This window comes from Herpailurus yagouaroundi, unplaced genomic scaffold (assembly GCF_014898765.1).
Source record: "Herpailurus yagouaroundi ecotype Mexico unplaced genomic scaffold, PumYag 182, whole genome shotgun sequence".
Lineage (NCBI taxonomy): Eukaryota > Metazoa > Chordata > Mammalia > Carnivora > Felidae > Herpailurus > Herpailurus yagouaroundi.
Genome location: NW_024412413.1, coordinates 15,969,512 through 15,983,818, shown reverse-complemented (window position 1 = coordinate 15,983,818; position 14,307 = coordinate 15,969,512). Strand labels below are relative to the sequence as shown.

General features: G+C 39.6%; 1 protein-coding gene across 2 annotated transcripts in view; it reads left to right on the top strand.

Moving 5' to 3' along the window:
* POLR3B (RNA polymerase III subunit B) overlaps positions 1-14,307 on the top strand; it is a 104,181-nt gene that overhangs the window by 6,715 nt on the left and 83,159 nt on the right. For both annotated transcript variants that reach the window (XM_040491007.1, XM_040491008.1), the window contains exons 5-9: positions 1,985-2,060; positions 4,931-5,031; positions 7,390-7,481; positions 8,610-8,727; positions 10,747-10,855. In XM_040491007.1, coding sequence (XP_040346941.1) covers positions 1,985-2,060; positions 4,931-5,031; positions 7,390-7,481; positions 8,610-8,727; positions 10,747-10,855 — 496 coding nt within the window. The remainder of the gene's footprint in view (positions 1-1,984; positions 2,061-4,930; positions 5,032-7,389; positions 7,482-8,609; positions 8,728-10,746; positions 10,856-14,307) is intronic.

Sequence of the window (14,307 nt, the reverse complement as noted above, 5' to 3'; positions counted from 1 at the left end):
GTAATAAGTGCCTCAGGGGGAGATCCTTTGATTGATACTGTGCAAATACTTACTAACTTTAGCCTGCAAGGACAGGTCTTACAGATTACTGCTGTGTATTTGCCTGTTGGTGAGGCTTTCTTGCTATCGTTCCTTATCCAGTAATACTGGAATTCTGTTGTAAGGAAGAGCTTTTTCTTTCCTTTATTTATCTCTTTAACTTTATTTATATTAATATGAACTCTTGTATGTTTTAATCTATGGATCATAATCCAGCAGTATCATTTTATTGCTTAACTTGTCCCAGCTTTGCCCAAGGGAGAGGCTTCAGGTTGATTTCCATGTCCTTTTGGCACACTGCTGCTCATTTTCAAGCACTCCTTTACTTTATGGCACCATGAGATGTGGTTGATCTGGTATTTTCCCTGTCTTAGCCTGGAATCCACTATTTTCCCAAGGAGCCCTAGTCTCTTTTTTTTGGACAATAGTGTTTAAAAACCAAGATAGGGATACTAAAGCCTTGGTAGGCAGAGTAAGGAAATAAATATGTATATACTAACCTCTGCATCCACACATCAATATTTCTATGTCTTACTCATTTTTACATATATTTTTAAAATCCCACTGTATGAACACCTCCTGTTTCAGTCCACCTCTGCAGGACTCATTCTAACTAACCTCTTTCCTTATTTGTAACTTCTATGTCTAAAATGAGAAACCTGGCTCTCATTGACCACTCTATTTTTACTTACTTATTCAATCCTAGAATATACGTAGTTTCAGAATAGCTAACTCATACCTCTGTGAGAATAAAATTTAATTAGAGTACAATATCCGTGTATTGCTTTTTTGTCTTTATCTTTACAATATCCAAGCAACATGCTGTTTCCAAAGCTACTTAGATTTATCATTTCCTTTCTCACCTTCTCAGGGCAGTTACTTATGCATTTGTAAGGCAGGAAGGTTTGTTTTCCATTTTGGGTCCCCTTCTGCATCCTGGTAGGTTTTAATTACGCATTTAACTTTTGGAGTATGTGAAACATGGTTGTAAGAGTGAGAGCTATATAAAAAAGTATTTTCGGGGAATTGTCACTCCCTTCCCAGTTCTTTCCACACTGTTGCCAGACTCCCAGTAGGTAACCAATCTCCTTAGTTTCTGTTTTCTTCCTGTGTTTCTTTTGCCATAATGAGCATATACAGATGGTCCCTGACTTACAGTGCTTCAACGTAAGAATTTTTCAACTTAACAATGGTGTGAAAGCTATACACCTTCATAGAAGTTGTACTTTGAATTTTGAATTTTGATCTTTTCCCAGGTTAACAACATGCAGTACAATCCCATCTTGTGATACTGGGTGGCGACAGCCACGGCTCCCAGTCGGCCCTGCAGTCACCAGGGTCAACAATGATACAGTTACGATCCTTCTGTTTTTCACTTTCTGTACATATTCAATGAATTCCATGAGATATTTAACATCGTATTTTAAAACAGGCTCTGTGTTCTATGATTTTGCCCAAATGTAAGCTAATGTAATTTATCTGAGCACATTTAAGATAGGCTAAGCTAAGCTATGATGGTTGGTAGGTTATGTATATTAAATGAATTTTCAACTTAACAATCTTTTCAACTTATGTTGGGTTTATTGGGTTGTAGCCTGATTGTAAGTCAAGGAAGAGCTGTATCTTTTTTCCTCTTACAACCTCTTCTTTCTTATATGAATAATAGCTCTTTTCATTAAATAACCATCTTTAGGGAGCTATCTTTCCAGTATTTTTTAAAAAGAGATTTATAGTAATTTCTTTAAAAATACTCTGATAGTATTTTCCTTCCTTTGTAGAACTGTACATACTATCACTTCAAGATCTCCCAATTATAATTTTTAATTTGTTGTTCTTAGCAAGATAAGTATTTGTCAAAGTGTAATCTTTGCATTCGGGAGGAAAATAGCTTGTTTATATGTTCGTTGAAAAGCTGTAACTGGTAATGGAATAATTTGCTTTTCAGATATCTTAATATCTATGTCGGGCTCCCTGATGTTGAAGAAAGCTTCAATGTAACTAGACCGGTATCCCCCCATGAGGTAATTATCTACCTTACCATGATTGAATTTGTTTGCCTTAACTCAGAGTCTGTGCCCTTAATATATGTTCTTGAAATGACTTTAAAATAGGGGAAAATATCTCTTATGAGACAAAGCTAACCAAAATAAATTAGCACTTGTATAATACTATATTAGGAAACAATTCTGCAGTGTTTAGTTTTTCATTTAATCCTAGTTAATCTGTACTGTCATATAGGTATGTCTCCTGTTCGTGTCCTATTCTAAGCTTTTGGGCAGCCTTCCCCCTGCCCGCACTTGTTCCCTGCCCCAGCCAGCCACTTGTGCCTGGTACCATGTGCTGTCCATCTGTACAGGTGACTGAGCACATTTTTTGAGGGTCAGCAAGCATTGTGTTAGGCAGAGGAGACCAAGGACAGGGGCTCACAGACCATTAGAAGAGTTAGGTGGGTAGGAAGAAAATTTAATTACCAGGATTTTAGCAGAGCTACAGACAAAGGGTTGTGGAACAGGTCTGTTGGCTTTTAACACATTCTACATTCTTCTTGAAATTCTTCTACTTGGTGTCCATAATTGGGAATTGATTCAGGAAAGAAAATGATTTTTGTAGATTTATCTAGTTTGTGTTGATGTAGAACTAAAATGTAAAGCAATTAGGGAAAGTAGCAGAGTAATCTTCATTAAACAAGTAAGTTAGAAAGTTAGGGTTGTTGTCTGAGCATTGTTAAACAGGAAGTACGATCAAGTAACCAGATATTTCACACAGGTAAATTTTGTTACTTAATCACTGAGTTTCGAGTGTCAGTTGAACATTTGTCTTGTGCCTCAGCATTGAGAGATATACAAAAGATATGAGACCCTCTCCTTCCTCAAGGAGCACATATACTTGTGGAGAGCGTAAACTAACAAAATACTTGAAACAGACACCAGGGCTTGCACACTTGACTGCCTGGAAGGGTAAGATAGGTACAGTAAGTGAAGTTGTGTTGAGGTTTGGAATGTTGGAAAATGTGTGCACCAGTATGGCTTTCCCCGCTTCCCCATTCCTTCTCCATTTGCTGGAGTTTTCTAATTATTTTAGAACTAGGCAGCCAATTAGCAAATTCCACGTCCTTTTCTGAACTACATCACTGAGTCTGAGAAGAGAGAAGGCAAAGTAGTTTGAAGTAGTTTGAGAAGCCTGAGGCTGCAGTTGTCATAATTTTTCTTCCTGATGTTGGAGAAAACTTACGGGCATTATTGCAGTAAGAGAGAAAGGGCATGAAGATTCTTGGAGGGATTTTGATCCTTGGAGAGATGGGGAGAGTCGGAGAGCAGGTGGGTGGGCAGCCAGGGCACCCACAGCAGGAGTGGGGGGGGGGGCGCTGCTGCAGAGCCCCCAGCACAGCCCAGTCCTGTGATAACAGAGAGGCTGAGGGCGGCAGAGGGAGCTCACGGGAGTAGTTTGGGGCCTGTGGAGAGGGTCCCTGTGTTTACCACATCTGCTGAATTTCATTTCCATTTGAAGGAGAGGAGTTTGTTAAAACACACACATGTTTACTTATCATGGGTGTTACATTAGATTTTTAATAAAAATGAGATTCTGTCTGTAAGGTAGCCTGTACCAGGAACTATTCTAAAAATATGTATTTATATCCTTAGGAATTAAAATGATTCTCATTCCCATTGTACGTAGGAGGAGACCAAGGTGCCGAACTGAAGTGGTACAGCCAGTGTTTGGGCATAGACGGCAGGGTGCACACTCTGAGCCTCTAGGCCACACCGCCTTTGGAGTGGCCTGAAGGAGACAGCTCAATCTAATTAAATATAAAATACTCATCAGTAATAAGGGCATCTAATATTTTTGGATCTCGGGCATTGGGAAAGAAAGGCAGAAAAAGTTTAAACCTAACTGTCTTTGGTTCACTTGAAGCCAGAGGGAGGATTCAGTACCATGAATTGTATGGTTGACGTTCAGAGAGATTCTCTTTTTGAGAATACAAGCCACCTGATCACCATCAGTAAAACAGGGAAGTCGTTGAAGATTTGGTGGAGTGTGCCGTGTCTGACTATGTGGTCATGGCTCAGAGAAGGGCTGAAGATTTGGTGGGGTGTGCCATGTCAGGGCATTTAGTGAGTCATCACCTTGTCAAACTAAGGCACACACCAGTAATCTCCAGAGTTCCCCAAATGATTCAGAAATTGTAATATGATGTGATGAACAATTTGTGCTATAAGATACCACTTGTTAAGGAATTTTGTGAACAGGGGTGCCTGGGTGGCTCAGTTGGTTGGGTGTCCGACTTTGGCTCAGGTCATGATCTCACCGTCCGTGGGTGTGAGCCCTGCATTGGGCTCTGTGCTGACAGCTCAGAGCCTGGAGCATGCTTCAGATTCTGTGTCTCCCTCTCTCTCTGCCCCTCCCCCGCTCAAGCTCTGTCTCTCTCTCTCAAAAATAAATAAATACTAAAAAAAATTTAAAAACAAAAGAATTTTGTGATACAGTTAGTTTCTGTATGTGTATACTTTAGGTATCATACTGGTTGTTAACCACATTGGTAACTACATTGATTAATTTCCATGGACCCAGTTGTCAAGGAACAGTCTAACTGCTTCAAAGATGGGGAGCAGACTGATGATGGCATCAGATAGTGAGAAGAAAGTCAGTACCAGATTTATTGTTCCATTTTTGGGCTGTTAGGGCAGAGATGCTGTGGGGATGTCTAGATCAGTGGCCAACATCGTTCCTCATGGAGAAGGTAGGCTCCTCACTCCCAGTGCCCTTAAGGCAACACATGGAACAGACCCAGTTCAGCATAGACCATACTGCTACCAGAGACGGAGTTCTTGGAAGCTTCAGGACTCTTTGATTTCCAGGGAGAAGGAGCACTGACTGTCTGATTCTCTTTCAGTGCCGTCTGCGGGACATGACGTACTCTGCCCCCATCACAGTGGATATTGAATATACCCGAGGCAGCCAAAGAATCATCCGTAATGCCTTACCCATTGGCAGGTGAGAAATGACATCTGAGTTAGAGCCACACTGCCTGCATTCTAGCCCTATGGGGTGACCTTGAGCAAGTACTACAGTTCCCTTTGCCCCATTTCCTCATGTGAAAAATGCGGGAAATGGTGTCTGCTCCATGAGAGTCTTTTCTGGGGATCCAGTGAGTCAGCCCAAGCAGAGCACTCGAGCAGTGTCCAGTGCAATGCTGTGGTTGTTGTTGTTTTTAATTGTGAGGTCTTTTCTGTAAAGCTAAGGAAAATGCTTTCATTTCCTTCTGAAATCCAGGCTGTTAGAGAACCATTAGATAAGATAGCATTTCAGTGAACCAGGCTGTTAGGGAACCATTAGATAAGATAGCATTTCCCTATAACTAGGGAAATATACTGACTCATCTGTAGAAATGGGCAAAACCCACAATATTGGGAATTTGATAATGGTGTCGGACTTTAAACTTCGTGCAAACCCTTCCTGGCCAAGTGTTTTTTTCACCCTTCAGAAGTGCTAAAGGCATGATAAATATCCACAGGTTCAGTGAATATGCACCATTTGTTGGTCACTTGTGATACACTCTGCTGGGTAGTCCAGTAAATAGAAGATACTTAGATACAACTCCTATTGGCTGTCTTCATTCCCAGCTGCCCAGGAAGGCAGGCTTGAATAGCTTTGGTACCATTTGGTATGTGCTGTGGTAGGTCCAGAGTAATGGAAACACACAGGTTTAACAAATCCTTCCCCCATAGTGCCCTAAAGGAAGGGGCTCTTTGTGTTGCTTCTGTCCTCACTCTTCAGTTAGGGAAATAAGTTGGGATATTAGAATATTAATCTTTGTTTTAGCAGGACTGTTTATCAGTGTTAAGACCTTTCCTCTTTCTCATATACAGACCATAGTGTGTCCAGTTAAATCTTGGATCATTAATAAATTATTACCCAGATTGAATAGGGTGAAGGGAAGACTAGAGAGACAGGAGCAAAGCATAACTAGTACGATTTAGGATTTAAATCACAGTTAAGAGGAGGCAAGGAAGGGCATGCAGGTAACTAGTGTTTGGTGGACACCTGCCATGTGCCGGACTCCGGGGTAGAAGATAGCATTTTTTGCATTCCTTAAAGTGACCTTTGTGAATTAGAGTGCTCATATGTTCCATGCACTGTCTGCATTACAGACATTACCTTGTGTAAGTGTTGTGTGGGTTTGTTTGAGCTAAAAAGATTTCCATTTAATCCAAGTACATCAAATAGCACATGAGAACATTTGCCACAAAGCAACCCCCCCATTCCTCCTCCCCCAGTCTCATTCCCAACCTCGTGACCATTTCTCTTATTCTGGTGGTCATCCCAGCCAGATCTTTAAACGCTGTGTTTATACCTTTATTTCTTGGTACATCAGCTTTAGACACTATTTATTACAAATTCTGAATTTCTCTGTTTTAGCCTGAAAATATCCTTAAGTGGACCTCTTTCTGAATGGTGACTTCACAGAACGCACAAATTAGCTTGATGGGGACTTTCGACACTTTGCACATGCCCCTCCGCTGTCCTCTGTAAATTGCAGGTGTGCAGCTATCTGACCAGTCATCTTCCCTTGTTGGGAAGCAGCCTTTTCTTCTCTCTGGCTTTTAAATCTTTGTCTTTGATGATTGTATCTTGACTGCTGTATGTTTTGATGTGGCTTTCCTTTTATGTATTCTGAGTAGATAGGATTGTGTGAGTTTATGGCTTTCATACATTTTTGAAAGTCCATAGCCACTATGCTCTCTTTGAATAGGACATCTTGCCCATTGTGTGTGTTTTCTCCATCTAGAATCTGATTAGATGCCTGTGAGACCTCTTCACTCTGTCCTTCCCTCTTATGTTCTGTGATACATTTCTTCCCTCTGTCTTTCTGAAATATGTTCACAATAATTTCTTCAGCTCTCTTTTAATTCAATAATTCTGTCTGCAGCAGTGGCAGATCTATTATTCAGCCTATGCATAGATTTTTGAATTAATATTTTTCATGTAGAAGTCGTGTTTAGTTCTTTCTTAAGATTGCCTGGTAAGCCCTGATAGTCTCTCGTTTCTTACTTTGATTCATTGTGGTATTTCTGCGTAACAAATGAGGGTCCCTTTGTTGACCATGAGTGAAGAGTTGCTGCCGTTTCTGAAGACCAAAGTCTGTCTGCAAAGTTTAAGGAAAGCCAACATTGGAGATTTTGTTATCTGAACTAGAAGAGCAATTATCTGAGGAAATACTTCATTTCACTTGGCTCTTGATGTAACTACCCCTCCTCTGCCTTTTCTAAAATGTGAAAGACGAAAGCAGACCCGTTGGTGACATTTTGCCAGTGACAGTCTTTATGTGATATTTTCTTTTACTTTCAACAGAATGCCCATAATGCTGCGTAGTTCAAACTGTGTTCTTACAGGGAAGACGCCAGCAGAATTTGCCAAACTGAATGAATGTCCTTTAGATCCAGGTATGTGTGATTCCTTGGATTGGCTCCTGCTCTCCCACCCTTTTTTGGGCTTGCTTTTGCTGTTGGCTTTAACATTTTTTCTCAAAAACAATACCCACCTGAACTTGGACAAAACTGTGTTCACAGAACGTCTGGAAATTTGGCCCCAACTTTATTCTAAGGTCAACATTTCTAAAAGGAGTACTGTTTCCTCTTTGATTGCAGGTTTGAAACTTTAACACTCCAACATGTGTTTTATTGTTACGGTTTGTCAGACTTTTGTCTCTGCCCCGTGGTTTCTTTTGGTATGCGTAGAAATTCAAGAATAATCTTATGAAGTTACTTGTTTAGGTAGGTGGAAAAAAGTTCACTTCAGCCTATTTTAAATGCAATAAAGGGGCAAAAACCAAAAGTCTTTTGTTAAAATTTAAAAAAATTATATGTTTGTACTCATTTCTAGGCAGTTTATTTTGTAAAGTTTCAAGCTTAGCACTTAACAGAAAAATATTTAATTTCTTAATTCACGTTGATTTAATTTGTAGTTGCTTTATTCCTTTAAAGTTACACTGGTGTAGAATCACAGATTTTGAAAGAGGTTAACAAAGAACATGACTTTCCTAGACTATAACAAAATGGTACATAAGTCAATATATTGCTTTTTTTGTTTATATTCTGAAATTAAAATGAAGTTCACTTTATTTTATTCTGAATTGTATGCAAAAAAAGCTATGATAATGTTTTATGGGTTTTACTGAGTATAGAAATTTTAGGAAACATAATCTTAGTCTACTGTTGTCACTGATTTGTTAGAAAAGTTGGGGCAATTTTGAATTTATATTGAAGATTGTTGCTTATTTCTGTGCTTAAGAAATCTGAAGACTAACACATTTTTTTCATTCACCTCTTGTGTCTGTCAGATGCTGATAATATGTATGCCAGTAAGATCTGTTCCCTCTCTTCAAGTTTATTTTCTTGTAGCGCATTTTTATAAAATCATTTGCTGATTTGGTCATTAGTTCATAAAACGGTATCAGCAAACGCCTTCTAATTGAGTGTTGGTCAGTGCCATGGAGCAGAAGGTCACAGTCGTTACTAAATCACACTGTCAGAAGAACAGGTGGTGAAACTTTTCTTGTTTCCTTTTGGCAGGTGGCTACTTCATCGTTAAAGGAGTAGAAAAAGTGATTCTAATCCAAGAGCAGCTATCTAAGAACAGGATCATTGTGGAGGCTGACAGGAAAGGGGCTGTTGGTGCTTCAGTTACCAGGTACGGAAAGCAGGGATGGTATTAACGGAATTATCAGTATTTCTTAACATCAGATGATTGTCTTTCAGGACAGAGGTAGCCAGTTATGTCTGGTAACAGGCAGCAAAATACTTATCTAACTGTTCAGTTTATTGTGTGAGGCTGTAAGCATGGAGCATTGATTTAAAATTTTTAGCAGTGAAAAGTGTGTGAGACCTTGGTCGAAAGGCCACTAGTTATTTTATTCAAGTTGAATTTTGTTGCATTAAAGGAACTTTGAAAAAAGAAATATAAAACCACTCTTCAGTTTTCCATGTTGTTTTTACTCTCTGATCATTCTACATGTGTATTCCTACATGGGATACAATCAGAGATTACTTTATATTTAATATTTTTTGGATTCTGTCATGGAGTTAGCATCTTATTGTTAGTGTTCTTAACCAGCCTCTTTCACAGCATACTCCTTTTCCTACAGCAGCATCTCTTGTGTCCTGTAATTTCTTTTCACTAATTTATTGTCACTGGTAACTTGAAATTTGCAAATTAATGAGTTTTGGGAATAAAAAATATCGTAGCATAGTTATGATGTCCGTATACAATAGTTTGTCTTCTGATGACCTGTAATGAATTGCTTAACTCAGACTTTGTGCCCCCTTTCTGATGGAGAGGCAGCTAACAATAGTGGCCGTTTATTGAGCAGTCAGTAGGAGCCAGGCAGAGTAATGGTGCTCTACATTATTTGTCCCCTCAGCCCTCCAAGATAAGTGAGCTTATCTCCATTTTACTGCTGAGTAACAGGCCTTGGGCTCAGGGTCCTACTGATCAGAAGAGGTAGCCAGCATTTGAATCCAGATCTAATAATTCTGCAACCCATGTCTTTCTATTTTACTACTTTTTGGAACCAGGGATTTGGGATTTGAATCCCAAAGTTGTTCAGTAGCTATGAGGCACTTGGGTGGGTTACATATCTTCTCTAAGCCTTTGTTTCCTCATATGTGATTTGGAGACACTACTTCAAAGTAAGTATTAGTATGTAGGACATGAGAGCCAGTATAAGTGGGGTGGGTATGTAGCATCACATGTATGTAGCAGGTGATCAGTAGGAGTTACTATTGTGACTATTAAGCTTGGAGCTGTTATTGGTTTTTTTAATGTTTATTTTTGAGAGAGAGAGAGTGCAAGCTGGGAGAGGCAGAGGGAGAGGGAGACACAGAAGCTGAAGCAGGCTCTAGGCTCCAAGCTGTCAGCACAGAGCCCAGTGTGGGGCTCAAGCCTGCAAACTGCAAGATCATGACCTAAGCTGAAGTCGGAGGCTTAACGTCGACTGAGCCACCCAGGCGTCCCTGGTTTGGGTTTTTAAAAAAATTTTTTTTAATTGTTCTTAAGTTTATTTTCTTTGAGAGAGAGAGCACATGCACGCATGTGAGTGAGTGAAGGACAGCACAGAACCTAGCACAGGGCTCAAACCCATGAACCATGAGATCATGACCTGAGCCGAAACCAAGAGTCGGATGCTTAACTGACTGAGCCACCCAGGTGTGCCAGAAATGTTTTTAGATCCATTAGTAATTTTGTAGTTAATAGAGATACCAATAAAAAGGGATTTCTTAGCTTCTTTTGGCTTCAATGTATATAATAAGAGTGTAAATATATTTTATTGAATTGTTGATTTAAACACTCCTAGTACATAGGGGCTCATTTTGAGGTTTATCTTTGGAAATGTATAAAATTGCTCATGAATGTACCCCACACTGAATCAAAGCAATTCAGGTGGAATCAAAGTGAAGTAAATCAGAATGAATTGGTGAGTGTCACTCGTTGACCCACAACACTTTCACCATAATCTCAAAGCTAAAGAAACATCGTAGTAGATTTTAAATATTCATGGAAGTGGCGAGTTGTGCATTGTTAAAAGGCATCTGTTAGGAAGGACCTTACAGATGGTTATTGATTGGTGAACCTTATTGATCATTGCTGTTGCACGCGACTAGCTTGAAACCAGGCAGGGACACAGTTTAACCAACTTTTGTTTCCCTGTAGCTCTACCCATGAGAAAAAAAGCAGAACCAATATGGCTGTAAAGCAAGGTCGATTTTATTTGCGGCACAATACTTTGTCAGAGGATATTCCCATTGTAATCATATTTAAGGTAAGGCTGCAGGTACCTACTGGAAATTGTAAGGAGTCTTTCTCTGGTTTGTTTTCATACGTAATTAGAAATTTGGAGGATAAAGAGTTCTAGGAATAGAAAGATTTGTGGCATAGATAAATTGTCAGGTATGTAATATATTTTAAATTGAAAGCTACTAAGATCAGGATTCAGATATTAAAAAATACTATTTTTTAGTAGCTACACAATTAAAAATTTTAAGGATGTAAAGTGAGAAGTAAACCTTCCACCCACCCATACCTAACCACCTAGTTGTTCTACCCAGGAACACCACTGTTACTGGTTTCTTGTGCATCTTTCTAAAGACAGTCTATGCCTGTACTAGCACATGAGTACATGGTAGAGTTTTGTTCTGTTTTTTACTTGCATACATCGCACACCATTTTTCATTTAGCTTGTTTTCTTTTTTGTAACTTCTGTCTTGGAGATTGTGTTATTAGTTGGTACAGAGCTACCACATTCTGTTTGACAAACTATTCTATTATGGCTGTACCACAGTTTAATCATCCCTCCTTCGGTGGATACACACATCTCTTGCTGTTATAGAAATGCTGTAGTATCACGTTATACAGGGGTAGGGGTATCTGTAGGCTGAATTCCTAGCAGTAGACTTTTCTAGGTCAAAGAGTTTAAGTTTTTTTTTGTTTTTTGTTTTTAGTGTTTATTTTTGAGAGAGAAAGAATGTGCATGTGGGAAAGGCAGAGAGAGAGGGAAAGGGAACAGAGGATCTGAAGCCGGCTCCACTTCTCACTGACAGCAAAGAGTTGGATGGTGGGGCTGGAACCCACAAACCGTGAGATCACAACCTGAACCGAAGTCAGACATTTAACCAACTGACCCACCCAGGCGCCCCCCCAAGTTTGTTTTTTTGTGGACTCGGGAGTCTGGTGTGTTTCTACATAAATATGAATTTTAAAATTGATTTTTTTCAGCTTGTTTATGAACTGGTGACATAGAATCCAAAAGATATTTTCACACAGAAATTATGTTTAAATGGTATATACTTGTGACCGCACAGCAGCCCGTTTAACCTGCTCTGGGACCTAAATGTTCCCCACATTTTACGAACACTTGTAGTATTAGTCACCAAGCGAAATTTAAAAATACCATCATGTGATACAGTTGACCCTCAGCATTTGTGAATTTTGCACTTGTCAGTTATATGTGCTGAAATTTATTTGTGACCCTGAAATCATCACTGGTGGTGGTTTTACAGTTATTCACAGACATGCACAGGCTCAGAGCAGTGACAAATTTGAGTCCCCAAACTCTATGTTCCCAGCTGAGGTTGAAGAAGGTGACATTCTGCCTTCTTGTTTCCACTCTCAAGCTGTAAACAGGAGCCCTTACCATGGTCTCTTTAGTGCCATGTTTTTTCACATTTTTGTGTTTTGGGGGGAGGGGGGATTTTGCTGTTTAAAGTGGCCCCCAAGCCAGGGGCTGAAGTGATGTCTATCTTTTCAAAGCACAAGAAGGCCATGATGTGCCTTATGGAGAAAACACATGTGTCAGATAAGCTGCGTTCAGGCATGAGTTAAGTGCTGTTGGCTGTGAGTTCAGTGCTAATGAGTCAACAACATACATTGAATAAGGTGTCCTTAAGGAGAAAGCCATGTCAAACAAGGTTCTGTATTGATGGGTGGAGGAAAACCTAACCAGAGGCCCGCAGGACACAAGTGCATTTCCCATTGGTGCAGTGCTTCAGTGTTCTCTCATTCAGGGTTTGCAGTGCCTCCGGAGAGCGCAGCAGCCGAGGAGACCCATGCCCAACTGTGTATGGGCCAAAAGTGAATCCTGACTAGGGCTGATCGAAATGAAGAGTTCAGTTTGAGTCAGTACTGAAGAGATCTTGAGAGTGGGGACGTGGGGTGATTTTAGGGGTTGATAACACTTGTTTCTCATTTAGAGTTAACTCACTTTGGAGTTAAATGTTCCTGCTCAGCAGTTGTTAACGATATCTGAAACCTTTTGGGGGCTGCAAGGAGAGAAAATAGAGAGCCTCTGAGATGGAGGTAACTAAGCTGGTTAAAAAGGAAAAAAGCATTTGGGTATACACCTCAGAGGAGTAAGAGAGAAGGACTTGAACTTGTCTTGTTGGACTTGTGACCCGGCCAGGGCCCAGGAGGCGGGGAGACGGGCCCCTTCCTGTCAGGCTCTAGTTGGTCACTGGGAGGGATGCCCCGGGCTGTTCCTGGGTATTGATCAGGTGGGTTCTCTAACTCAGGAAATAACTGCATTCTGAATGCAATTACATGGAGAGGACTGTAGGAGATTTTTTTAATGTTTAGTGCAACTTAATGTGCTTATAAGTTCTCTGAGATGCTGGCATTTATTTTCCTTTTAGGACAGTGATGATTGACGATGATCACAGTAGCAGTACCATTATATTGGGGGGGGGCAAAGAGAAGTCTTAAATGTGCTCTTCATTATACTTCTTCAAGGTTTATATTTTTAAAGCATGGAAGTAATTTTGGCATTTCTCGTAAGGATCCCCTAGTACCCTGCAGTGTCTTGTGTCCATAGCGGTGGTTAGTGGGTAAAGAGAATTTCATCTGACTGTGTAGAATTACATCTCCAGCAGAGGGCAGTGTGTTCCTATGCATCAAAGGACTTTTATGGATGTTTTAGAGGCTTAAAGATGCATAAGACTGCATTCCTTAGACCAGAAATTACAAATTAATTCTAATGCTCATAGTCTTCTATCATTCACATGGAAAATACATCACTAGACACATGGACACATTAAAATCAGAAAACCTTTATTAAATGCTTTTTTGGCTAGGTAACAAAATTTTGATAAGACCGTTTCTTTCAAATTTGTTTATTATGTTGCAAATGTGTATGTGTATTTAGAGCCAACTTAAATCCTTTTTAAAATGGGCCTATAAGTTAACAATATGCATTTTTAGGTAATGTGTAGTTGAGATTATACAACAGTTCTCGAATTGTACAAATTTAGAAAGCCACTGAGAAGCAGAATTCCATTTTCAGCTACACTTTTTTTCAGACCCTTTTTCCTTTGCTTCTGTAATATATACATGGGTTTTATTTTATTTTTTCTGCTTCACTTACCAGTGAATTGTGAATAGCTTTCTGTATCTGTAAATACAGAGCTACATCATTATTTCTGGTAGGCATTGTACAGAAGTGCGGGTGGTATAATCTATTTAACCAGTTTCTTGTAGGACAGCATTCAGGTGCCATTTTTTCCAAGTTTTCCATCTTATGCACAGCCCTGAGTATTCTTCCACATACGTGTTTGTGCATGTTGCTGAATATTTTGTGAGACTGAACTCCTGGGAATGAAATTATATGTGTTTTTAAAAAACTCGGTGCATGTTGCCAAACTTTCTTCCTGAAATGTAACCTTATATTCTAATCAGCCATGTGTAAGAATTGAAACAACCAATTAAAATTTTACTGTTTGAATA